The 26,916-nt window shown below is 44.5% G+C and overlaps 1 protein-coding gene and 1 long non-coding RNA gene across 3 annotated transcripts; one reads left to right on the forward strand and one right to left on the reverse strand.

The window, feature by feature from the left end:
- The first annotated feature begins 2,033 nt into the window (after positions 1-2,033).
- On the forward strand, positions 2,034-11,911 carry LOC311581584. Its single transcript, XR_014773814.1, has 2 exons — positions 2,034-3,293; positions 10,602-11,911. It is a non-coding gene; the product is annotated as an uncharacterized lncRNA (long non-coding RNA).
- Positions 11,746-26,716, reverse strand: CDK1 (cyclin dependent kinase 1). Of its 2 annotated transcripts, none has more exons than XM_084753988.1 (8): positions 26,582-26,716; positions 23,220-23,282; positions 18,695-18,851; positions 17,573-17,696; positions 16,367-16,537; positions 14,214-14,377; positions 13,984-14,125; positions 11,746-12,044 (listed from the first exon to the last, which is right to left on the reverse strand). In XM_084753988.1, the coding sequence occupies exons 2-8, from the start codon at positions 23,254-23,256 to the stop codon at positions 11,946-11,948; spliced, it is 894 nt and encodes a 297-aa protein (XP_084610114.1). In that variant the 5' UTR covers positions 23,257-23,282; positions 26,582-26,716; the 3' UTR covers positions 11,746-11,945. The 2 variants fall into 2 exon arrangements, with proteins under 2 accessions (XP_084610114.1, XP_084610115.1); XM_084753989.1 differs by lacking the exon at positions 26,582-26,716 and adding an exon at positions 26,393-26,478.
- Between the last annotated feature and the right edge of the window lie 200 nt (positions 26,717-26,916).

The raw sequence follows: 26,916 nt of genomic DNA on the forward strand, positions 1-26,916 counted from the left end.
AAGAAGAGTCAATGTGAGGAGGAAAGATTTCTTTGGTTTATATTCCTAATCCATCATTCCTAATCCATCACTGAGGGAAGTCAGGGCAGCAACAAAAGCAGGAACCTGGAAGCAGGAATTAAGGCAGAGATCATGGAAGAGCAATGCTTACCAGCTTGCTCCCATGGGTTCTCAGCCCACCTCCTTATATAATCCAGGACCACTGTCCAGGTGGCACCACCAGTGAGCTGAGCCCTCCCACATCAACCATCAACTAAGACAATTCCATACAGACACGTCCTAGCAGCCAATGGGGAGGCAATTCCTCAATTGGTCTCCTTTGGAGGTCATTCTAGTTCATTGTTGACAAAAACTAACCTGCACAGGAAGACTGGTGGATGGGTGAGCGGGTGGGTGGATGGTGTGGCATATTGGTGGATAGATAGATGAATGGATGGGTGGCAAGTGGGTAAATAACCAATAAATAAGGTAGATGCCCCAATTTATTATAGTTTAAATAATAAAACAAAAACTGTTTTGGAAGACTTGAGGGGGCCACTTAGTATGAATGCATAGTTCGATCTGCGCCTAAAGGACACTGCATCCGTCACAGACCAGGGCTCCACACAATGGAAGGCTATAAACAGCAGCCAGAATCACATGAGGGTTCTGCAGTTGAAGCTTCACAGGACACAGCTGTCTTCATCACTCAGGCTTAAGCTGCTCGGAAATGGAAACTCAGTCATGCCCTATGTATTACTTTATCCAAAAGATGCCAGGCTCCCTGCATGGGCACAGAGCATCTGTTGGCCTCAGTTTGAGGTGGGTTGCCAGGATCCTTTCTGCCAAGGAATTTCTGCAGCCATTCCAGATATTTGGGTGAGCCCGTTCAGCAGAATTATTCATTTGTAAAACCCAGAGTTTCCCCTGATCAAGTGGGAAGGCCTGTACACACTGGGCTCCGAGGACACTGGGAGACACTCGGTCACAGGCAGGAGCACTCATGGATCTTTTTCCAAAAAAGCCACCTTCTGTGGCCCCTACAGAGGAACCTTGCAGGTTACCTGGGAACCTCTAAGGCTGTGGTTCTCAACCTTAATGCTGAGACCCTTTAATACAGTTCCTCATGTTGTGGCCATCCCCAACCATAACATTATTTTTGTTGCTATTTCATAACTGTAATGTTGCTACTGTTATGGAAGATAAATATCTGATATGCAATACTCATCCCCCCAAGGGGGCTGCAACCCACAAGTTGAGAAACTGCTGCTCTGGGGAAACACTGAATTCCTGTGCCAGGTAACTGTTAGGGAAAATGACAGCATAGGCAGCTGTCCTGAGGAAGACAGCAAGCCAGTTCTTGATTTGGGTAAACTGGCACTTGCAAAGTCATTTCTCGTGGAACCAAAAGGCACCCGAACTCCTCTCCACCTCCAGCGTGCAGCCAGCCCTCATCTCCCAGTCTTCCTGCTGACCAGCGTGGCTACCCGTTGTGTTCTGGCAACACAGGACCAAAGATGAGACACCGAGATAGGCCTGGCCATGATGCTGTGGCTGTTTTCTACTTTCTGACTCCCTCATGTTGTGGTGTTTGGATTGTTTGTTTAAAAACAGAGCTCACTGTGTTGCTCGGGGCTGGCTGAAAATTCATGATCCTTTTGGCTTGCTAGTGATATAGGCCTGTACTACCTCACCCAGCATTCAGCTGCCTTCTGGATCGGAGCCTGGACCAAGTGTGGAAGGCACAGGCATCGCCAGTCTTGGTCTCTGAATGACCATCATGCACGCAGTCACTAACCCATCTTTTTGTGCCCAGTGGTAGGACTACAGAAAAAACAAACAAACAAAAAACAAGAACAAGTGGAAACCCACTCTCCTTGTATAAGGCATTACCCATCACTTCTTCCAGGAGTTAGCCAACCCTCAACAGGCTATGCCGGGCACACTTGGCAGTGTCTGCTGACCTGCCTCAAATGTTGCTATTGTAAAGCATGTACAACTCTTCCCAGCCATCAAGCTCAAACTGACCTCAGTGGCTTTGGAAAGCTGCCACAGAGTTCTAGTCAGTAGTGCTCAGTAAGGATGCAGGAGGGACTGTCCTCTGAACTCTCTGTGACACTGTGGGCAATCGTCAGAAAGATATGTGTACGCTGTAGCGCCAATATTCTTTGCATAACATAAACATATCCCAGCAAAAGAAAGATTAAGTCTGTTTGTAAAAGGAAACAGTGGATGGGACCGTGCAGCTTCTGTCATTTGGACTGTCTCTCACAGCCCTTGCTGCGTGGTACTAGTTTAAGCCCCACTTGCCCAGTTTTCTGGGGTGGAACCTTCTTAGTGGTGAAGTGGCTGGCTTCAAGGAACTATGAAAACCTCTTGGGTAGCTTACATGCAGGCAACACCTTTGCTGAGCTGTCTCCAGGTCCTGTCTGGGTTCCAAGTGTGGACTGCGTGTTATCTAACAATGCCACTCTTAATGTCTGTTGCCAGAGTAACCAGAAGAAAGCAGTGGGGTGGAATAAGATGTTTTATTTATCTTGTTTCCTGCTAAAGCTAGCAGAGTGTCCCCGAGGGATGTGCTGGGTCATCAACAATGATATTTAAGGATGAATGAATGACTGCATATATAAAAACATTTTTAACCCACAGGAAAACCACAATTAAGATGTAATTCTTAGCCAGGTGCGGTGACTCCCATCAGCAGTCCCAGCATTCATAGCGCTGAAGCAAAAAAGATCACAAATTCAAGCCTAGCCTGGGTTATAGAATGAAAATCTCAAGGGGAAAAAAATCCACACTGTGATTCCCTTCCCCAAAGTCTCTATCACAGTATTACAGCTTCCCTCAAAGGTATCCCCCACCCCCACCCCTTAGGAGAGTAAATGGGACTTTTGCAGGCTGTGGTACTATGTGCAAGTACAAGAAACTGCTATTGCTCAGCAGTGCATTATCACTCAAGTACACTGAAGAGAAGTGCCATCACTCCTTACACAGCAGCTGCCTCCACTCCTAAAACTAAGAGTGCCAGGCTGGAGACTTCAGCCTATAACCTCCATGTCTGGGTTACACTTTTAAGTTCTGACTTCAGCATGAGATTCTGTCTCAGAAACTCCAAATACAAAGGCTGGAGAGCTGGCTCAGAAGTTAAGAGCACAGATTGCTTTTGCAGAGGTTCTGAGTTCAAGTCCCAGCATTCTAAACTGAGCTCCAGGAAACCCACACCCCCTTCTGACTTTCAGAACATTATGTTCACATGCCCATACAGAGATACCTACACATAATTAAAAATAAATCATTTTAGCCAGGCGGTGGTGGTGCATGCCTTTAATCCCAGCACTCGGGACGCAGAGGCAAGTGGATCGCTGTGAGTTCAAGGCCAACCTGGCCTTCAAAGTGTGTCCAGGACAGCCAAGGCTACACAGAGAAACTGTCTCAAAAATAAATAAACAAATACAATCTTTACGAAATCTAAATACAATTTAAAATATTTATATTTACATAGAAAAATAAAAATTGAAGGGCTGGAGAGATGGCTCAATAGTTAAGAGCATGGGCTGCTCTTTGAGAGGACCCAGGGTTCAAAGCCCAGCACCCACATTGTGGCTCACAACTATTCATCTCCTATTTCAGAGGATCTGACATTCCCACACAGACATTCATACAGGCTAAACACCTATATATAAATTACAAATAAATTATTTAAAAAACTTAATTGGTGGGGTTAACTTCCATCAACATGCACCATTGCCGCCTCCAATGAACTCAGAACTACAGGCACCTATGGCCACCTAGAAAACTATTGCTTTTCTAATGTACAGTTTAAAGTGTGTCATTTTGTATTTTACTACGACAGTTACATTTGTTATATACTAGTCAATGAATCTGCCATAAAATATCAATGACTGTGCTCTGTGGTAGGATAACTCTCAATTTTCTTTATACTTTTCTCCATGTTTCTATTAATAAGCACATAGAAGATTCTTTCTCATTTTCAAATAGTTAGAAACAGGCAAAATTGTGTTTATATCCAAGTATAACCTAATTTTGGGCTGAAAAGACTTGTAAATCTTTAAAATTGCTGAAGAAGCAAGAGTAAACACAATTATGAGGTTTGTGTTTCATACTCAAGTCATAAGAAATCTAATCTAAATCTAAAGCTAATACCTCCTCTTAAAATTCTTGATCAAACATCTCTTAAACTACAGTTTTAAAAAATTGTCTGGAGGCTGGAGAGATGGCTCCATAATTCTACTCACTGCACCTTCACCAGTGGCTCACAACTGCAGGTCACATCATGGATGTGATGCCCTCTTTTGGCCTCCCCCAGTCACTGGACTTCTGGAACAGAGTTGAAGGCTCCACAGTGACATTCAGGGCCTGTTCTGGCTAGTGTGTGGCGTGCACACACCTATACTTTATTTACATACTAGGCAACTTTCATATAAAATAGGGATTTATAGCAACACATATGCAAATAAGCTTGAGTTAACAGAAAGAGTGGAAGGCCTCAGCCTTCCATGAGACGTGAGAACTCGGGGCATGAAGAGCAAGAATCAAGACTGAGCATTCCACCATACTAACTCAAACTCTGAGTGGCCTGTGGCCGTGATAACCATTCCCAAGCCAAGTGCCCCTCCAGCACTTGCTCTGCAGATGCCCACTATGGGTCACTATGGAGGCTGCTACTCGGGTGGAGAAATGACCAGGCTTTTGTCTCCAGGAAAGTGCCAGGCTGGCCCCAGCTGGTCTTCTGCAGCCTGCTGTCTTCATCCTGTGGCTGCTATACCCTGAGTACCTGCAGGTTCTCTCATCCAGTTCGGCACCGCTCACGACTGCCAGTTGGCCACACTCCCATGGCTGGTTGTGTTTCAGCAACTTTCCTCTCCCATGTGAACTGAAACATGGTCCACAGCAGGGCTCGCTTCATCTACGTTTCAAGTACAGTATGGAAAGGAGAACCTCGTAGTCACCCCCATGGAAGACTAGCACCCACACTCGCAATAGACAGTCTCATACTTCCTGTGAGTGCAGAGGATGCTGATGTGTGGCTCCTTATCTACTCTGCTGCCAGCCACTTCTTTGCTAATGCAACACACTGACTATTTATATTGCAGGAAATTGTCAATTCAAGGAGTCTAGCCTCGCTACTTACTTAGCTCATGACTGGCAGCCCTGTCTCTAGCAATATTCTGGGAAGTCTGGTTAAAAAAGAAGAAGAACACCTCTTAGACCAAGGTGGTGGCTCACATCTGAGAGTCCAGCACTTGGTAGGTAGGACTGCCAGGAGTTTGAGGTCAGCCAGAACTCTACATACTGAAGCCTGTCACAGCAAAACTCAAAAACGGGAAGGAAAAAAATTTTGTTCTCTTTGAAGTCACATATTTACAGTATTACAGTCTTGACCAATTTTAGGTACTGTCAGGATCCAGAACAATATAAATACAGGCCTGTGCTGCCATATCTGACTCAGAATGCAACTTAAAACTTGAATCTTACAGATTAGGATTCAATCAGAAAAAGCAAAATCATTTCTGGTGTTGAAACAGAAGAACTTTAGTCCAAGATATTGGTTATGCGAAGGTTGAAATAAATAGCTAAGACAGATGGCAGACAACCAGGCAGGGTAGACAGGGGTGAATGACTTGAGGAGAAAAGACAGAAAGCTAGGAGCTAGAGACAGCCACGTTAGCCAGAGTCTCTGGGAGGGAGCCAGGGAGGCTTGCCCCACGGGCGCTAGAGGCATCACCTGTGACTGAAAAGTGAGGCAGGTCATCTCTCCCACTGTCCCTCTGCCCATCACCATAGGGTCAGCGCAGAAGCCAGCCAGAGGACTCAAGAACCCGGGACATGCATCTGGCAGAGTGAGGGCTCTAAAATGCAAAACAACAGGGAAGGAAGGGGCTGGTACAAGAATTGTTCTGCAAAGGAAGAAAAAGCCTAGACCAGAGAGCAGAGACAAAGCAGGGGAAATGAGCATGCATTCCTAGAGGTCTGCAAGGAGTGTGTCACTGAGGAGTGCTGAGGAACACTCAGGAGGGACGCAACACACAGAGCAGAACAAAATAAAGGTTTCAAGCGCAATAGCATCCTACTTAGATATGACAGATTGATAAACAGACCACAATGAGAGAGCGTAGTGAGATGGCGGAGTGAGAAAAGGCACCGACCTAAGGAACCTATCTTTGACCCCAGGACCCACAAGTTAATCCTATGACCTCCAACACATAGAACATAGTGCTCATGTCTAGACTGTCTAATACACCATATTTTTGCTTTACAGAGGAATTTAAAGAATGGGCAACAAGGGCCCGGCAACTCTAAAGTTGGGGGCACCCTACACGATCAGCCCTTGTCTCCGGCATCTCTAGACACGTGTGTGATTACGACCAACCTGTGGGTTTCCTAAATCGAAGTTGAATCCCATACCTCGTCTATTTTTCCTCTGGCTTCAAGCAGGCACTGGCCTCATGTATTTCACACTATCGAAAGATGCATGCTCAGAACATGGCAACACCCCTCCACAAGCACCTGGGCCCCTCCCTAACTCTAATCTTTTTCATCCTTAAACCTTTATTTATCAGGGGGAGGGCGAGCACACACAAAAGCACATATGTGCGCAGGCCAGAGGGAATCAGTGATCTTCTCCCATCACATGGGTCCGCAGGATCCAGTTGGGGTTATAAGGCATGTCGGCAAGGGCCTTTTATCAGTGAGCTCCACCCTTTCTCATTTAGTTGGCTAAAGGACATGGGTGCCAATGGCTTCCTGGGTACCAGAGCGCTCACCTGAGTACTCCACATTTACAAGCCCTGGGCTTGGCTCGGTCTGTAGCTCCCATTTGGAATGTCTTGATTTTACAGGGAGCTCCACAAGTCACGTAGTTTCTCCAGGGATCTGAGTCAAGGGGCAGATTCTCGGAGCTACTTCCTTATGAACAAGCATGTGAGACACTGCATTCTTGAAATATTTTCGAACATTCCTTGGGGGAAAATAAGCCTCAGACCTTGAATTCTGCTTTAGTCATAACAGACAAGAGTCCAATTCTAAAACCCTGCTAGATTTCTCTCACTTTTTAATCTGTATTCCCTGTGAGCTAATGAAAAGTTCACTAAAGAGCTATTTGTTTAGCTCAAAACCGTCCTCCTGGCCAAGCACTGTATCTGGCTCCTAACGGGTACCTAGTACATGAACATATTAAAAAAACCAAAACAAAACAAAACACTAATACCTGTGATAGTTCCAGATGCTGCTAGGAACAATGGACATGGCAATCAGACCAAACCCCTCTTGAAAGTACACATAATTTGCTAGTCCTGGTGGCTCTCACCTTCAGGAGGCTGGCAGATGAGCTTAAGCAAGACGAGCCTGGGTGACTTATGAGGATCCTGCCTTAAAACAAGAAGTACAACCAAGGCTGGGGGTGCAGCTCGGCATAGTTTTCTAGAATCCACAAGGCCCAGAGTGGGCTCCAGGGAAGCAGAGCAAACGTCTAACTAGGTAGGCTTCTCCACAGAAACAGGCTAACATGGGAAACATCTCTTGGCGTTGCTTCAGTGTCTTTCATTGTCTCAAGATTATCACCAGAAGTTTAGGAGCACTATGCGAGCTGCCTGGCCTTTGTGACACTAAGGGTTTCTTGGGGACATTTAAATGTTCCTAATTTTCAGGATTGCTTCAGACATTATAAAACATCCTGCTTTCTCATGACAAGAAACTTTTCAAACAAGTGGAGTCATCACCACAGGGATTTGCAGGGGCTGAAAGAGGGATTCCAGCATTCCATGCGGTGCACACACTCAGGATGCACACACTGCAGGCATCTTCTCACCTGCCAAAGAGCCACAGGGCAAGAGAGATTTCTAGTTCACAGACTTGCTACCTACCCTCAAAATGAATTTCTAAAACCTGTTTCGAAGCCTGTGCATAGAAAAGACATTGCTGATAAACACATTTGCATAATTAGATGCATGCAAATATAACCACTTTGTGTCACTAGGTCATCTAAAGTTTAGTGTTCTTAAACACATTGCTTGGCACTAAACAAAATAGCAGTTGGTGACTAAGCACAGACAGCAAACACAAAGGACTGGTTATTGGCACTAGAAATACACAGTATCTTTTCAATCCATTTGATCCGAATGGAAAGTGAAATATCTTAACAGTATTAAAAGCCCAGACAAAACACTGCCAAGAAATGGGAGGGCCTTATTTACCCCCATCCAAGTCCAAGGTAGCTGGGTAATTAGTTTTCTTTAAACAACAGCTTGCTTTGCTGACATCTCATTTTTTAGAAGCAGCTGTTAGCCAAATATAGTCCTGTTTATTCACTCCCTAGAAGGCTGTTTAAAGAGCTTCTTCTGGTAAAAATGTTGCATCGTTTAATTGGGAACAACATGAAAAGTAGGACTTGATGTTTGTGTTCAAATAAACATCTGCTTAAGTCCAGTTTTCTGTTTGTGACTAATCCTTTTATTTCATGCCATTAGACACACTAAATTGAGTCTTCCTTGTTTTGGATCATGCTGGACTCCAAATATAATAGGAGAAATCTCTTGAGTTCCTTTGTTCCAGCAGCAGGGCACCCACCATGTGCAATACTGCCTTAGTACAGCTAGTGTCTGGCTCATAGTTGGAAGAAAGTTGGTTTGTCTTTGGTTATTATGAAGATAGAAAAATACCTAGAGCACCACGTGGTAACTCATAATCACAGCATTCAGGAGGCTGAGGCAAGATTACATTGAGGTCAGCCTGGCTGGTATTGAGAGCCATTCCAGAAAAACCCTACAGCATGAGATGCCGCCCAGTGAAAAGGGGGCAAAAGATGAGCTTCCAAGGGGTAGGTTAGGTACAACAGCCACTATTCTTGGTCTCCCGCTTACTCTGTGGCCTTTCCAGTCTAATGTCTGGAAACCAAAAGCCCATTTTACACATCCTCACTTCAGAGACTGGGGTCCTTAGAATCAGGTGGGCCCCAAACTGTAATCTTGGCTGGTTGAGAAATTAAATTGATCTTCCTGCCTCAGACTCTCAGGGGTTTAGTCCCACACCCTCTACTTCCATTGCTGACTACATACAATTCCTCTACAACCAAATCATATCAATTTTGCAATGTTCTAAACCAGGAGCCAGAAAGCCCAAGTTCCATTCTCCACTGCTATGTAAAGTCTTTGGCCCTCTCATGGAAGAAAACAAAACTAAATTACATCCAACAATCTTTCAATCCTAAAATGTTATGACTTTGATAAGGGATAAATTACTGCTCAAGCAGGCAAAGGTACACCAAAGATAGGGGAGAGGGTGGAGTGCCTGGTCTGAGCTTGTTGGCGGCATGGGTAAGAGCTCCAGACACTGCTTGTCTCAATCCACTCCTGGGTTGCAGACTGATGTTGGTTTTAAATGTCTCATTCTATGTTCTGGGAAATTTGATTTTTTATGTTGAGTAATTTTCCATTAGTATACTGGGTCTCAACCTTCCTAATGCTACAACCCTTTGACATGGTTCCTCACTACTAACCATAAAATTATTTTTGTTGCTAATTTATAACTACTTTTGCTGTTATGAATCATATTATATCTAATATGCATGATAACTGATCTGCGACCCCTGTGAAAGGGTCATTCAACACCCAAGAGGGTCACAACCCACCTGTTGAAAGTCTCACATTAGTGCTTGCTTGAGAAGTTTGTCCAAAACACTTTTGAAACTACTAAGACCTGAGCAAGATTTCAATACTCAAAGCACCCAACTCTTCAGACAGAAAAAATTTGTCTTTCCTGCTCATGGAAACATTTGCCACCTCACAACAGGCTGAGAGCAACAGCTGTGCCACTGGGCAGGAAATCTCTATTATAGAGATCATGATGCAGCAGGAATTCTCATGGTTTACATCCACAGCATTTTCTGTTTTTTATTTGAGACAAGGTTTCATCATGTAGTCCTGGCTGTCCCGGACTCAATCTGTAGATAGACCAGGCTGACCCTGAACTCAGAGTGTCAGGATTAAAGGCACGTACCACCACCGCCCGGCCATCCACAGCATCCTTATGGTGTATAAACTGTCTGTGGAAATAGCATGCCATTCAATCACTACTACAGTCCTTCCAAATACAAAGCAGTGATAGTTGTTGGTTAACAAACCAGTACAACTGCTTTTGTTACCCAGGTTACTTCCTAACAAAAAAGGGACAAGGCTGAGATCATTTAAAGGGGACTACCTCCAAAAGACTATTCCACATACTTCTCTACACTAAGTGCTACAAACTTCAAAATACTAAGTCTATAATAGAAGCAACACTCTATAAACTAAATTTAAAGAAGTCAAAGGGTAATCAACAGAAAACGTATAGAGGCCAGCTTGGTCTACAAAGCGAGTCTAGGGCAGCCTAGGCTATACAGAGAAACCCTGTCTCACAAAAATGAGGGGGGGGGGGGGAGGAATATATAACCTCAAGTGTGCTTCAAATTGGGAGCTTTTACATCATTTAAGTCATGTTGCACTGATCACTGTATTAGTCAGGACTATAAATTAAATGCCAGCAACTCAAGTCAAATTAAGTATTAAAAACCCAGTGGGGGAGGGGACCAATTTCCCAACTCATGCCCCTAAGGAAGCTATTAGGAGGTGCAGATTTCAAGGTTTAAGGTTTCTTCTGCAAGAACCAGGGCCTATCACCAAATCCCCAAGGCTCTCCAGCCGTGGGCCCAGTTTACATCAGCACAGGTCTCTGCAGCCATCAGTATCCACTAGCCACTCTGCGGACCTGCCTAGGTTAGTCCTGTGAGTAGAGACTGAAGGCAGCAGACTTAACACCCCATGATGGGTGGTCTCCAGAACTGGAGCTCCCTAAACACATAAGGATGTTGTTGAAAACTGTTTCAGTGAACTTGTTCCCTCGAACTGAGACAGAAGCTTCTACAACTGGAGCACCAGGACTCAAATTCTGGAGGAACTTCCTGACACCAATCAAGCACAGGAAGCTGAGGCTGAGCTATTATTAAACTGAGCCGGCTAAAGGAACAAAACAAGTTTATTCCATCTATTGGAGCTCAGTCTTTTCATGATCCTCCAACTATTAAACTAAAACATTTGAGCCTTTTATTCTAAAAAGAACAGTTGTTTCAGGCATTCTTTTGACTACTAGCAGATAAATCAGGCTGCGCCTAAGAATTACACTAAGCTGCACAGCTACACAATTGAATTCCCAAAGTGATTTCAGCTAAATATTTGGACAAGGACATTTTTAGACACTACTAATAGACGACAGTTTTCAAATTAGACCTGGAAGCCAAGGCAAACCCTCTAACCTACCTCTGACAATGCAAGGCACAGGACTCCAACTAGACAAACAAGCTTCCACAACAAACCTAAAAATAGGTAGTCTTAATTAATCTTCAAAACTGTCCTTCCGCGCTAGACAGGCCTTGTCTCTAACTGTAAAGCCTAGCCGACTTTGGTGCACTTACAGGTTGGGTGTATAAGTTACTAAAAACCCGAGATCTCCTCAGCATTCTTATAGAGAATGCTTAACCACTCTCCGTAGTCAGGTTGTAGTTTTCACACGGCAAGAAACTGACCAGCAAATATAAATATCCAGGATGAAGGTACTTCACAGCATCACGAAGCCCAGACTCAGCTCCCTCGAGAGATCGCATGGTCCCAGATGCAGGAATAGCTGCCGTGAACTCTGGGGTGATTCAAGCTCCCCAGTCCCCGCAGCAACACTTCTACTTGCATTAATGTAACAAACAGCCACCACAGTGACATCTACAATTATACAGAATTATATTTAAATTCATATGGAATAATATTTACATGTTAATTAAGTTATATGTATGAAATTAGGAAAAGTCCAGATGATGGGTCACAAACAAAGAAAAGAAAAATATACAAGACAGGAAGAGAGTCAGTCAACAATAAATGCCACTATCTTGCCCTGCCACAGCAGGCAGGGACTTCCACAGAGAGCTACATCTTCTTAATCTGATTGTCCAAGTCATCAAAGTATGGGTGCTTCAGGGCCATTTTACCAGAAATTCGTTTGGCAGGATCATAGACTAGCATTTTCTAGAGAGAAAAAGAAGAAATAAACTTAGAAAATGAGTTGTTTAAAAATCCCATAAGCCTTAGCTTTCCCCAGCTGTGAGCCACGTTACTAATTTCAGTGAGTGTGTGAAGGGAACGTCACAGCTCACTACTTAAATTACAGACATCTTAGTAACCTGCTATAAATTAAAAGGTAAGCACTCAGACAGCTTTAAAACCAAAACGTAAATCAACAGATTACCTAGCTAATCATATCTGCCTTGAAAAGTAAATGTCCATCTGTTATTCACAACATTCCTGCAAAGGTAGCAATCAACTATGATGTCTCATGACAGTCTCCAGACAACCCTTCCCCAAGCTAACAAAGGAAAAACACAATGTGTTTTTATAAGCACAGCTACAAGTGATGGATTAATTACAGTAAACTAACTTATATGCTCCAGAGAAAGAAGTATTTGATTTTTAAATCTGATCATACACATTATCTTCAGAGAAAGCTGAGGCAATAAATAGACCCAACCCGACTGACAGGGCCTTGTTTTACAATGATTCCGAAACCCTGACCCTCCTGCCTCTGCCTCCCAAACATGCTGAGCACGCATCTGCTGGAGCTATAAGCTGGGCCCTGCAGAGCCTTTTGCTGACTAGCTACCATCTACACTCACACATTCATTCAGGACTGTAGGAAGGCCTTGAGGATGTGTCAGTTGATCCTCACAGAAAAAGGGAGATGTGCTGCACTCTTCAAATCAAGTCACCGAGTCTCTCATGGACATTGAGAAGCTTGCCCAAATCCAAAAAAGTGGAGGGAAAAATAAACTGAAACCTGAAGCCAAGTCTAATCAATAATCCACAGTGGTCCCCACCCATGGGAAAGTTTGCTTCTGGGGTGTTCTGCAGGAGGATACAGACATTGCTGACTGCAGCACAGCAGTCTTCTGCTGGACTGTGGAGGACAGTGACACTACCACAGTGCTGGCCAGGGGACAGAGACACAGCAAGATTAGCCGGCTCAGGGTGTCAGCTCACCTGAGAAAATTGATTTTTGTTAAGTAAAGTGAAATTATTTATGTTCAAAGGCTTGAGAGCTAAGGAGGCAGCCCAGTTGTCCATGGCCAACCTCTGCCGTGAAAGCCCTACCTCCCACCCATAGCATCACAAAAACAAACAAAAACTACTAACTTTAGACACTACCAGGATAGAGAAAGGTTAGCCAACAATACCAGTATGAAAAATATTGAAGAACAAATCTGAGCTCCATTTGGTGGCACTACTTGCAGGTTGTAAAGGAGCTGAAAGACCAACTGGAACATGTATTTGATTACTTCTACAAATTGAAATTTTAAACACTGTTCTACTACAACTTTACTTCATAAAGTAAAAGGCCTTTATTTATTAGCCTTAACAGTAAGTTTGTTCTTTTGCCTTGTTTTTAAAGAAAATAACTGCAAATAGGATGCACCAGTCTAGCTGAAGAAAATCAGGATTATATTAGTCTTTGCTAGCCTTTCTAATAGAGAAATAGGGAAATTAGAAATGTTCTAATAGAAAACAAGCTAGACCTGAGACATGGAGTTTACACTGTAAAAAGCCTTAATGACTCAAATATTCAAGCAGTCAACACAGTGCAGACTGATAAACTAAAAGGAATTTAAGTAGCACACAAGACAAAAAGGAGCCATTATAACCCAGCCTCACACACTCAAGTGAAAAGGTCTGTGAGACCTGGCTCTCCTACAGCACAACCTACCAATATGAAAAAAAGTAAAGAGAAAGTCTGACACTGAAGTTCAAGAGCACAGCACTTCCATCACAACAGCAGCTGCCGCAACCAGGCATCTAACTCAACTGCTGACTCCTCCTGCTACAGTTCAGGACTGAGGGGAGTGCCCAGTCACTCCTGTGCCACAATAAGCATGCAAGTGCACCGCACTTAAGCCCTGAAGCACAGCTCACTTACTGAGAGCAAATCCAAGCCATTCTCATCCAGGTTCTTGACGTGGGATGCGAGGCTCCCTGGCTTCCACTTAGGAAATGTGTTCTTGTAGTCCTGCAGGGACTCTACTTCTGGCCACACTTCGTTGTTAGGGGTGCCCAGAGCTCTAAAAGAAAAGCAAAATTCCTATCACACATGGTGCCTTTATTATTTAACCTCAAAGGCTTAGCAGCTTAGGCATAAAACGCCATTACCTGAAAATCCTGAAAAGTTGGTCAATCTCTGAATCACCATGGAAAAGCGGCTTCTTAGTCGCAAGCTCTGCAAATATGGTCCCTATGCTCCAGATGTCAACCGGTGTGGAGTAACGAGCCGAGCCCAGCAACACTTCTGGGGATCGGTACCACAGTGTCACTACCTGGGACAAGACAACAAACAGAGTAACGTGCTACAGGCTGCCTCACTGGCTTGTCTTCTAGAAGCTGTGCAGGTGTCACCAAAGAATTTAAGCCAATTAACTACAAGGCAATACTAACTGGAAGCTGAGTATTCAATTTCTATGCTCTGCTTAATAACCTTGCTCTTCAAATCATTAAAATAGAAGAATCAAAGTAGCCACAGCCTGGCTCTGTTCAAGGTCGGCCTGGTCTACAAAGTAAGTTCCAGAACAGCCAGAGATACAGTGAGACCCTGCCTCAAACAAAACAAACAACTTTTTAAAAAAATCTTAAATAAGAAAAAGCAGGGCTGGAGAGATGGCTCAGAGGTTAAGAGCATTGACTGCTCTTCCAGAGGTCATGAGTTCAAGTCCCAGCAACCACATGGTGGCTCACAACCATCTATAATTTGATCTGATGCCCTCTCCTGGCCTGCAGGTGTACATGCAGGCAGAGCACTGTGTACATAATAATAAATAAACAAATCTTTTTAAATAAGAAAAAGCACTAAAAAGCAATAGATGGCTTAGGAATTGTACTGTACAAAGTGCATGTTTTGCTTATATAAGATGAAAGCTAAAATTAGAATGAATGTGACACCTAAGGCTCCCCCAAAGCCCACTTGAATTAGTGATTTAGAACTAATCAACCATAGTAACATATTTATCGAAATAGTGAATCTATGACCTCTATGAACAAAATGAGTCAAGAGCACTTATAGCCAAAGAAAATTCCTATCATAAATTGTGAAAAACTAAAGAGGAATAAACAAGAAGGGCTGAGAAGGCAGCTTGGTGGGTGGAGAGCGTGCCTTTCAAGCACTGTGCAGGGTGACAGCACCTGCACTGCCTTCCCCGGGCATAGCAGCGCACACTTGTACTGTCCGCACTGAGGAAGCAAGCAGCTACCCAGAGAATGAGGCCAGCCAGGGCTACAGGAAACTGGCCTTGCCTCAAAAACTAAAGGAAACGAGGAGGGAAAGGGACTAGGGTCTAGTCACCTGACACTATGGATACCCCAGATGTCAATGTTGTGCTCTACACAAGTCAGTGCCTTTCAGAAACAGCAGAGGATCACAGTCTGCTAATGCAGACCTACAATCCCAGCTACTGGGAGGCAAGGGTAGGACTCACAAGTCTAAAGCCTATCTGCTGCAGTGACCTCAAGGCCAGCCAGGGCAACTTAGTGAGACTTCCTCAAAATATGAGGTAAGAACAGTTTAGGGCAGAGTATGTGTGAGGCCCTAGGTTCAATCCCCTCTGAAGAGGAAAATGAAAGCAACCAAAAAAAATGCCAACCATCAGCATAGCACTGACAAAGTGCAATGACAGGGTCAAGTGATGGGTCACTGACCAACATGGACAAGGACCGGGGCTCAATCCCTAGCACTCCCTCCCTCAGCTGTAGTTATTGGCTCCCAAATCCATCAGAATAATGTATACCTCAGACAGCCAAACCTGCCTCTTAAGTGATTTGAATGACCACAGCACAGTCCAGTCAGGAGGAACCACAGTTCCGGGAAAGGTCAACATAGAGAAAAGTACAATAAACCCTTTCCTTCCTCAAGACCCCTCCAGGAATCCCCCGACAAAGCATGCCAAAAGGCCCAGCTCCATTTGCATAGACCATGTAAACAAGAGTGAATTTAGGTAAGAAGCAATAAATTGATGCTACCAGAACAGAATTGTGGGGTGTGTGTGTGTGTGTGTGTGTGTGTGTGTGTGTGTGTGTGTGTGTGCGCGCGCGCACACGCGCACTTAGACAAAGTTTCCCTATGTAGCCTTGGCTGTTCTAGAAATTCTCTCTGTAGACCAGGCTGGCCTCAAGATCCACCTGCTCTGCCTCCCAAGTGCCTCTCAAGCCAGGATTAAAGGCCTGGCTGCAGGAACTTTTTGCAACCAAGTATTTCTTTCATGGCTAAAAGACGCCAGGCAGCAATCTGGTGATCACACACTCAGGATACAGCTTACCTCATGTGTGTACACTCTTATTGGTATTCCAAATGCTCTTGCAAGGCCAAAATCAGCCAGTTTGATTGTTCCTTTATCATCAATCAATAGATTCTGAGGTTTCAAGTCTCTGTGAAGAACTCTTCGGGAGTGACAAAACACAATCCCCTGGAGGATTTGGTACAGGTAACTCTAGAAAAAACAAGTAAGTCAGAAACTTAATCATCGCACAAGACTCCTAAGTGATCACTGTTTCTGAAGAAATAAGAAATTACAATGCAGAGGAATAACTTAGCTACCACAAGGCCTTTTGGGCTCTTTAAACTAGCTTAAACGGGTGGGTAGAAAACCTGTTTACACATAGTACATGTGTAGCAAAGGATGCATCTATAGCCATGCAGGTGTTTAAATTTTTGTTCTCTATCTTTAAGTAACAAGTTAGCTTTCTACATATGTTTCCTCAACACATTCAAATCAACTGCTTCTAACTTGAATAAAACTTTTTCATTTCTGTCACTTTACATATATATGCATTTCCTCTTTGGAGACATCAATCTAATAGATTTAAAAGTTTGAAATTGGAAAACATGTAAACCAATTTAAACTGGGGTTTTGTAAAAGTCCAATCATAACCTAACTCTCTCTGTGTGTAGTGTGTGTGTACACTCTATATGTGCATGTACCGACGTAGGTACCAGGGCCAGAGGTGGAAGTCAGTGTCCTCTCTACTACTTTCACCTTTGTCTTTGAGATAGTATTTCTCACAAAACCTGAAGTTCATCATTTTGACCTAACCGGCTGGCCGTAAGTAAGTCCCTGGGACACAAACAGCCACACCACCCAGACTCTGTGGCCTAGGCTGCCCTTGAACTCACCCTCCAGCCTATCTCCCAAGTGTGGGGATTATGGGTATGTGCCACCAAGCCCACCTCCTTATGTCATTTTAGAGATGGATTCTTGGGACTAGGATAAAATATGTTTATATATAAGATCTTGGTAGATAGGATCATGTGGCCTCTAAGAAAACCAGTAATTACTTTATTTCAATCTTACTAAGACTTCCTACAACTGTCTGGAAATAAGACAGATAAATGATGATCTCATCTGTGTAGAAAGGAAACGTAAAACCCTCTTTGTATTTCTGTTTTCTTACAGGTTTTCCAAGATTCAGGCACAAAACACAGGGACAGAACCTACATTCAGGGGCATAAGTATGTAAATCTTTACCTTAACGAGTGAAGAATCCATGAACTGACCAGGAGGGATAGAATCCAAGTACTTCTTGAGATCCATGGATAGGAACTCAAAAATGAGATACAACCTGGAGTCCTGCATGAGCACATCTTGAAGACTAAGGAGAACAACAGCGCGTTAGTCCAGCAAGTCCCCCTGCCCTCCCCCTTCCTCATAAGGCACAGCTGCTCCTGAGAGCTTCAGGGTTATCAGAGAGGCTTCTAACACCCGCCCGCACTCTTAGTAGAACTTGAGGAATTCCAGGACAGTATTTACGTCTTCCTGTGCAAAATGAGCTATCCTAGCAAAGTTGGCTGCTTGTCCCTCAGCTTGTCTGTCACTGAAGTAAGTTAACTAAGGACATAACAGTCGAGCCTGACTTCAGCAGCAGTTCCCTAGTCCCAGCCCCAGCACAACAGTCAGAACCCAGGAGAGGGGCAGAAGCCTGTCACCCCAACTTAACAGAGGCAGAAGCTGGGAGGTTAAGGCAGAGGATCTCGGAATTCAAATGCTGCCTGGGCTAGAGTGAGCACAAGGACAAGCTGGTTAAATCTGTGAGCTCCTGTCTCTAAATAAACTTAGAGAGTGCTGGACGCTGAGCACAGTGGCTTAAGCCCAGCACTCGGGAGGCTAAGTTAGAGGATAGAAGTAAATTCTAGGCTAGCCTGGGTGAGCTGGAGTAAAATCTTGTCTCAAAATTTCAAAGCCCCCAAATCAAGAGGCAGGGGATACAGCTCAGTGTTAGAGCCCAGGGTCAGTTCCAGTGCTAACAGCGAGTCTAATGAATGAGACAATTTCTAAAAACCCTACCAAACTAGTCAATAAACATGAAGCATCTCACCCCCAACCTAGCTACTTGTCTTAGGACAAGAGGCCTCTGAGGACCTGGGTTCTGAAATAAGAGCTGATAAAACTCCTCATGAAGGGTTCCCACAGCCACGCCTTGCTCCCCCAGCCTACACTAATTCTCAGTGCCACGAGAATTCTTCAAACAGGCTACTCTCTTGATCTCTTCCTAGGACTCTAGCCACTTGACCAGAAACTACATAAAAAGTCTACATTAAAATTGGTCTGAGGCAGCATGGGGAGAATTGTTTCAATGCAGATATAGCACACCTGACTATATTTGGATGGCGAAGTTCTTTTAATAGGGAGATTTCCCGAATTGCAGTACTCGGCACTCCTTCTTCCTCACTTTCAAGTCTGATTTTCTTCATGGCCACTATCTGGCCAGTAATTCTGTGTCTGCCCTTATACACCACGCCATAAGTACCTAAAATGAAGCAGAGAGGTTTTTTTAGTTGAACTCATACGATAGGAGGTCACCTCACACATACTTCCAATAAGGAATTGAAAGTAACTACAACCAACATACACATGGCTTAGAAATAAAATGCATGGGGTTACCCTAAGTCTCCCACAGGCAAGATTCCTTCATGACTCAGCACATAGACATTAGGGTGCACATCTCCTGCAAGCTGAAATTCATCTGACAAATATCCTGCATGCAGTTAAAACACATAAAATACTATATAAACTAAAGCTTGGAAAACAGTACCAAGAGCATACACTGGTAAACTTTGAGAAAACTGTTTTCCTTGATTCTTTTACACAGATCTCATCCAATAGAGTGGAGTAGAGAAACACCATGCATTTTTACTAAGCCCAATAAAGTTGCTTTTTCCCACTAGAATAGGAAGCCTCCTACCCACTGGGAATGCTGAAAACACTAACATGAACAGTAATGCCAGTAGGAAAGACAGAGAGGGGTGTGGCAGTCAGAGCTAGCTAGCTGGCCAATTACCTAGCTCACACCTATGCTGCATGCTCTTCTCCAAATATCAGAGGAGCCTCGTAAACTCTGAGTCCAATTAAAAGAGGTACTGAACTCCCGAGCTGTGTGTAAGCTTTGTTGAATAGCGTTTCGTGGCACCAGTATGACTTCAGCAATGACTAGAACACCAGGCTGGGTGACAAACACCTGTAATCACAGCTACTTGTAAGGCTAAGGCAGGAAAATTGCACACTGAAGTCATGCCTGAGCAACTCAGTGAGACCCTGTCTCAAAAGACAAAGATCCCAGTTGGTAGTGCATACCTGTAATCCCATCACTTGGGAAGCTGAGACCAGGTTAGTTAGACCCAGTCCAGAAAACCCAGAGTATTAGAGGAATTTCTTCTAAATGTCTACTCCACAGCTTTTACTGGCTCTAAGACTCTATCCCAGAGATGAACTGCTTAGAATATTAAGCACTTTGCTGTCCACATAAGCTTTGTCCCAACATTGTTTAAATTCTAGGACAGTGTTTTCCTAAACCCTATAGTCATTTTAATGATGATGACAATAATAATAATAATTATTGTTGTTGTTGTTGCTATTGCTTTTTTTCCCCCAAGACAGGGTTTTTCTCTGTGTAGTCATGGCTGTCCTAGACTCACTTTGTAGACTAGGCTGGCCTGGAATTTACAGCAATCCGCCTGCCTCTGCCTCCCGAGTGCTGGGATTAAAGGTGTGCACTCCCATACCTGGCCATTTTAATGATATTATTATTATTATTTTGACGGAATGTAAGGTGACTGAATAACCAAGTTATCCCAGATAAAGAACTGACTACATTCTGTCTGCAAAACCACAGGAAATCTATACTCACATGCTCCTTAATGGTGGATATTATGCTTGTATGAAGCACAAGCAGCTAAGCCATTAGCAAGAAGACACTGTCTGAGCACTCACAATTAGTAAGGTGTGTAACACATTCAAATAAATAACGATCAATTCAGAGTTCCTACTAGCACTTTGTTTCCTCCCAGCGAACTACCACATTTCTTAACTAACTCATGATTAGCAGCCAGCACTTAGTAACCACTGATTCTTAGATAACACAGAACAGCTTGTTTTGAGTATCTCAACTCCTGGCTCTTCTCAATTAACTTCTGCAATATATAGGGCTAAACAAAGCGCATCCACTTTACTCATTAATCACCAAACACTATTCATGAGATAAACAGTAGATGCCTTGAAATTAAATGTTTTAAATTCAGGAGCATTTTAAATCATTAAACGATTGAGGAGGGGAAGAAATCATACAAGACAAGGCTGGAGAGATGTCTCAGGGTTTAGAATTCACACTGCCCTTGTAGCGGAGCAGTACCCACAGCAGGCAGCTCACAACCACCTGAAACTCCAATCCCAGAGGAGGCTACATCTCTGGCCTCCACGGGCTCTGCACAACTGCACAAAGGCGCGCACACACATACTTATAAAAGCAAGCATAAGATCCCTGTTATCCCAGGGATAAAGGCTTGATAGCACTGAGTGGTGAAAGCCATAAAACCTCATTAGAATCAATGCTTCTGGAGTGCTTACTAAATGCCAAAGAAGGCTCCACCAACCACGTGTAGACAGCTGTGTGATCGCAAGACTGTCTTGCTGGGCATAGTGACCAACAAAACACAGGTGACTAAGTAGGAAATCACTAGCATGTATCTTACAACTTATCCACACGTTTAACCAGGTACTTGGTATTTGCACAAGAAAATGTGGATAATATCACCTAGATTTCAAATTACTTCAAATGTTCAGGATACCATCTACACAGAATCCACAGCAGCCAGGCACAATGTAGCAGACAAGCCTCGAAGCCAGAGAAGAGTTCAGAAAAGCAGGTCAAGGTGCTGAGGGCCTAAGCAGCTCCTGAGATGCCAGGCCCAGCCTTCATGGAGTGTAAACTTTGTACAGCTAAAAGGAATACTAAGGCTGATACAAAGGAAATGAACAAACTCCCTCAATTAGAAGAGCTGTTTGCAACCTGTGAGTTGCAACCCCTTTGGTGGTGGGGAGGGCAAGGCACACATATTTGTTTACTTTATGGCTCATAACAGTAACAAAAATTAGCTATGAAGTAGTAATGAAAATAATTTTCTGGTTGGGGGCAGGGGTCACCACGCCATGAGGAACTGTATGAAAAGGTAGCAGCATGAGGAAGGTTGCGAACCACTGACCTAGAACAAGATGAAAAGAGAAGGCAGCATGGGATGGCTTCAGAAAGCCTTATGTAGTCAGGTATGGTGGCACACGCCTTTAATCCCAGCACTCGAGGAGGCAGAGGCAGGTGGATCTCTGTGAGTTCAAGGCCAGCCTGATCTACAAAGGGAGTCTAGGACAGCCAGTGCTACACAAGAGAAACCCTGTCTCAAAAAAACCTGAAAAAGAAAGGAAGAAAAAACCTTATCTAACGGCATCAAAGAAATCCAACTAGAGAAGTGGTAGCAGATGAAGCTGGCAAGGGAGAGTGGCTACCACACAAGGACACGGTTGTGGAGATGACAGTCGCATTAAAAAAGAAAAAGGTGGTGGTGGCACAAGCCTCTAATCCCAGCACTTGGGAGGCACATGCAGGTAGAGCTCTGTGAGTTCAAGGACAGCTTGGATCACAGATCCAGATCAAGTTCCAGGACAACGAGGGCAACACAGAGAAACCCTGTCTTGAAAAACAAACAAAATAACAAAAACAACAAAACAAAAAGAAGAGGAAACTCAAGATACCCAACTGGACACTACCTGGGCCATTCCTGGCTTACAAAATTCCCTACCTTGGTTTTAATACCCTGTGTAAGTGCGGGGTCTCTGAACAGAGATGAAAATGGTAACAGTCCTCACCAGAACCAAGTTCTCACTAGAACCCAAATTCCACTGTTTGCTCCTGAAGAGCTAAGAATAAAGTCTTACTACTAGGTAGAAATATGGAAATTCTGTTGCAGGAAGAGAAGACTGTACAGATAAGGGTTATTTTCACTCCTCGGACCACGTGGGCTTAATAAGCACTGTTCAAAATACTAGAGAGAGGAACAGTACACAGCATGATAGCTGCAAGGTTTAAAGCACTCTTGCACATGATAACCACATGGGGGGGGGGGGAATCACCCAGCTTAGTTTGTCACTCAGTTTACCTTAAAAATTTGAATCTAGTACTTAGAATTCACTGAAAAAGACTAACAGTGTACTATGAAATGAGCATTAATTCTACCTCCGTAATCTACCTCCCCAACACACAGACAAGCTGTTCTGCTTCCGAAACAAGCATCTGGGCTGCTCAGTACCACAAGTGAGCTCAGCATGGGGAACACAGCTCAGTGGGTGGTGCATGAGGCCCTAGGGGTCATCGGCAAAGGCTCAGAAAAGTTTAAATTCTCTTGAACAAGAAACATCTTGTGTTTTAGGTTAGAAGTAAAAGACGCCTTGCTTTTGCTGTTGCTGTGACCCAGACAAAAGCAGCCCAAAGAAAGGTTTCTTTGGATTCAGAATCTGGGCTAGAGTCCAGCAGCAGCAGCAGGAGCATAAGGCAGCTGAGAGTGGGGTTTACTGTGGCCTGGCTCCTTCTCTCCATTTACAGAGTCCAGATCTCAGGCAGGGAATGGGGTCCACATGGGGGGAGGGGTCTGCCCACTTCAATTAATATAGTCGAAAGAATCCCCCTTAGGATTGCTCAGAGGGTCCCAGATTCTGTCAAGGTGACGACTAACACCAACTAATTCATGTACATCAGTACAAATGCATCGATGACTACACTTAATAAATGTCCCTGGGTTCTATGTTAGCATTGTTAAATTCTTTCCAAAAACTTTATACTAAAACCACTCACCTTCTCCAATTTTCTCTATTTTGATATAGTCTTCCATAGTAACTCAACAGGTTATGACAGACCCTAAAATGAGGGGAAACATTGGTGTGATTAAGTACTACTAATTCAAAGCAGTTCTAAGTACCCATTAGACATCACATACAAAGTGTCTTCCATAGGGCCTCCTGCATAGCCCATATTTATCAGATATTACATCAGTAACCCATATATATCAGGTATTACATCAGATAGCAGTACCAGGGTTGAGCTGCTCTTCCAGGGAGACTTTCTGAGCCTTCTCAGCTCCCAAGATACTGCATCTGCCTTAGTCTCTTCAGTCACAAATCAGGCGCCCTAATGAGGAAGGCCTGTCACCCTAGCCATTGACAAGGCCAATACACAGTTGGCTAAAGCAACTTGGTGACACTGTCTCAAAATAAAAAAAGGGCAAAAGGCCCTGGGTTTGATTCTTAGGACTGAAAGTTAAAAACAAACAAACAAGCAAACAAACAACAACAAAAACCAGCATGATTTTAATGCCAGTACATGCTAAGTCTACCCAACCATTTCAACAGAGTGCTACTGTACTAAATTTGTACCATTTTCTTTCTTCTGACAATATGAATCTGAGAAGGAAACCTAGCACAAGGAAAATTGAGGAGCAGGTTCATGGCCAACCTGTGGCCCATTGCTGCAACACTATCTCAAAAGGAAACAAAGTGCAACTGCAAAGTAAGTCCACCAGGAATAGCATCTGTTTATCATAAAAGCATTTGTTTTAAAAAGCACTCAATTCACTTGAAGAGCAGGAGCATTTAGCCGAGTGAATTGAAATGTTTTTGAAAGCAGCCCCAGACAATCGAGCTCAAGACACTCTAAGGGAAACGCCAATTAAGCACCTTAGACTGAAGACTGTAAGGTGCCGTACTGGCTAGTTGTGTCACGTTGTCACAAGCTAAAGTCATCAGAGAGGAGGGGAACCTCAATTTAAAAAATGCCTCCATAAGATGGGGGCTGTCGGCAAATCTGTAGTTCATTTTCTTAATTAGTGATTGATGGGGGAGGGCCCAGCCCATTGTGGGTGAACCCATCCCTGGGCAGATGGTCCTGGGTTCTATAAGAAAGCAGGAGGAGGAAGCCATGAGAACATCCCTCAGCGACCTCTGCATCAGCTCCTGCCTCCTGGTTCCCGTCCTGACTTCTTGTAGTGATGAACTGTGATGTGGAAGCATAAGCCAAATAAACCCTTCCCCACAAGTTCCTTTGCTTTGGTCATGGTTGCATCACAGCAGTAATAGCCCCAAGACACTGCATTTGCACAAAATTCTAATCACACACGCAAAGTGTGTCATGGAACAAAAAAGAAAAAAATGCCTCGCATCAACAAACAGTAGGGGGAAAAGCTAAGCGCCTTTTCCTTGAAAGCCCTCTGCCACAGATAAGATCCTTATGAACATCACTAAATAGCCCACCCTTCGTGAGTTCTGTTCTTCACAGATTCTTTTCCAAAATAAAATCAACTCTGCCGGGCGTGGTGGCACAGCCTGGAATCCTAGCTCTTAGTACTACACAGGAGAATGGCTCAACAAATAAAAAATTAATAGGAAGAGTAATAATAATAATAATAATAATAATAATAATAATAATAATAATAATAATAATAATAATAATAAAACAACCTTTCCAAATGAGTCCTGCGAGGCATCTCACTAGACCCTGGGCTTCAGGGACTGCTCATAAGTTTGACTCTCAGCTATGTACATTTTCATAAAATTACAATACACATCAAGGAAAATCTTTTTCCTGGCCAGGTGTGGTGGTACACGCCTTTAATCCCAGCACTCAGGAGGCAGAGGCAGGAGAATCAATGTGAGTTTGAGGCCAGCCTGGGCTACAGAGCAAGACTACACAGAGAACCCTGTCTTGAAGAAAAAAAAGAAAGAAAGAAAAAAGAATAAAGAAAAGGAAAATCCTTTTTCTTCAATACAGACATAGTGTAATGGAAAGTTTGGGTGTCTTTAAAAAACTCAGTTATGTAAACACTTTTGTTTTAATCCCAGGTGTAGGATATGGGCCTGATTCAGACTGTCCATAGCAGCAAACTAAGAGTTTAATTCTGAGGACTCTAGAGCGGGGATAAATGCCAGAGATAGACAGGGGCTCCAAGTGAGAAGGCTGCTGCTACACCCCCTCCCCCCTGCTGTAGATGCAGTTGGAGATATCCTGAAACAAAGATAGGACTTGCCCTCAAGGCACACTACATTCCTAAACAGCCAAGTAGCTAAGTGGCCTACATCCTCTTTCGAGTCTAACCTTCTTTCTCTCCTTCCTAGGGTTGGGAGTTTGGAAGGGAGGTAAAGGTTTATGGAACCCCAAATCTAAGAGTTAAAATAGCACCTACAGACACCTAATAGGATTATATATATTACATTAAACGTGTAGCCCGCCTCTGCACAGTCAGCTCAGAGTTAACACGTCTTCAAAGCTGGGCTCCAGTCTCCTGGGGCTTGTGTTACAAGCTGCCCAGTGCACCTCTCCAATCCAGACCACCAAGTTTTTGGGGGGGATGGTGTGTGCACACCCGAAACCTTCAGTATTAAGTATGTCTTTAAGACAATGAAGAATATTAAATGTCAGTGGCTCTCCCTCTCGGTATTTCTTAGCCTGGGTACCGTCTGTGGCCGTCTACAAACCACACCACAGACAACTAAAATAAATAAATAAACAAACAAACGATCCTACATTGTTTCTTGGCTCGGAACCTTGGTTAGTAATGATTTTAAACGACCCCACGGGTCAGTTTCTCCGGAAATACCAACGGGCGGCCTCGGAAGGCAGCTGGCCTGGTGCCGCCGAGCCCCGCACACCGCAGACAAACAGGACTCAGGACACAATTTGGCACCTCGCCCACACCCGGGGCACCAGTGAGGCCCTGCGTGTCTGCAGGAACCTGGGGTTCGCGTGGGGGCCCTCCCTGCACGTCCGCAGGGGACAACGGGGCTCAAAGGGAGGTGCTGCCTCTCCATAGGGGACCCCGACCTCAAGTGAGGCGCTGCTGCCCCTCCATAAGGAGCACCGGGCTCGAGGGAGGCGATGCTTCTCTACAGAGAACCCCAACCCGTCCACAGGGGACCTCGGGCTCTGGGTGGCCATGTCCGTCCACAAGGGGACCCCGGACTCAAGGGAAACCCTACCGGTCCACAGGGAACCCCAGACTCAGGTGAGGCCCAACTCGTCCACAGCGGACCATGGTCTCACGTGGATGCCCTACCGGTCCACAGACCCTGGGCACGCACCGATGCCCTGCCGCCCCACAGGGGAACCCCGGGCTCACGTGGAGGCCCCGCAGGCCCTGCCCGCACCCGACCCGCCTCACGCCATACCTCTCTGTTCCCGCGGCGGCGACACCGCAGTTCCGGACTGCGCGGACGCAGCAACTCCGGGAGCTCAGAGGCCGAGTGCCAGCAGTTTCAAACTCACCGCGGTAAAGAGCCTGGCTTCCACCAATCAGGTTACCCGTAGACGTTCAAAGGAGCCAATCATAGCCGAGCTACGATGGGGCGGGGCTGCGTGGAAGCCCTGAGCGCGAAAGGGAGCGGAAACCGCGGCTGGAGGAAATGAAGGAGGGCGGGCTCCAACTGACTCTGAGTGCTGCTTTCCTCCCAGCGTCGTCCTATTGTTTCTAGACAGTCTCATCTAATTTTTTTTCTGTCTCTCC

Source organism: Acomys minous, assembly GCF_964271855.1.
Source record: "Acomys minous genome assembly, chromosome: 13".
Lineage (NCBI taxonomy): Eukaryota > Metazoa > Chordata > Mammalia > Rodentia > Muridae > Acomys > Acomys minous.

Excerpts from the sequence above, each read along its gene's own strand:
- CDK1 (XM_084753988.1), bottom strand. The coding sequence starts at position 23,256 with ATGGAAGACTATATCAAAATAGAGAAAATTGGAGAAG. Across the intron at positions 18,852-23,219 it reads AATAGAGAAAATTGGAGAAG|GTACTTATGGCGTGGTGTAT; the intron begins GTGAGTGGTTTT and ends GCTTCATTTTAG. Across the intron at positions 14,126-14,213 it reads CAACTTTTCAGGATTTTCAG|AGCTCTGGGCACCCCTAACA; the intron begins GTAATGGCGTTT and ends CTTTTCTTTTAG.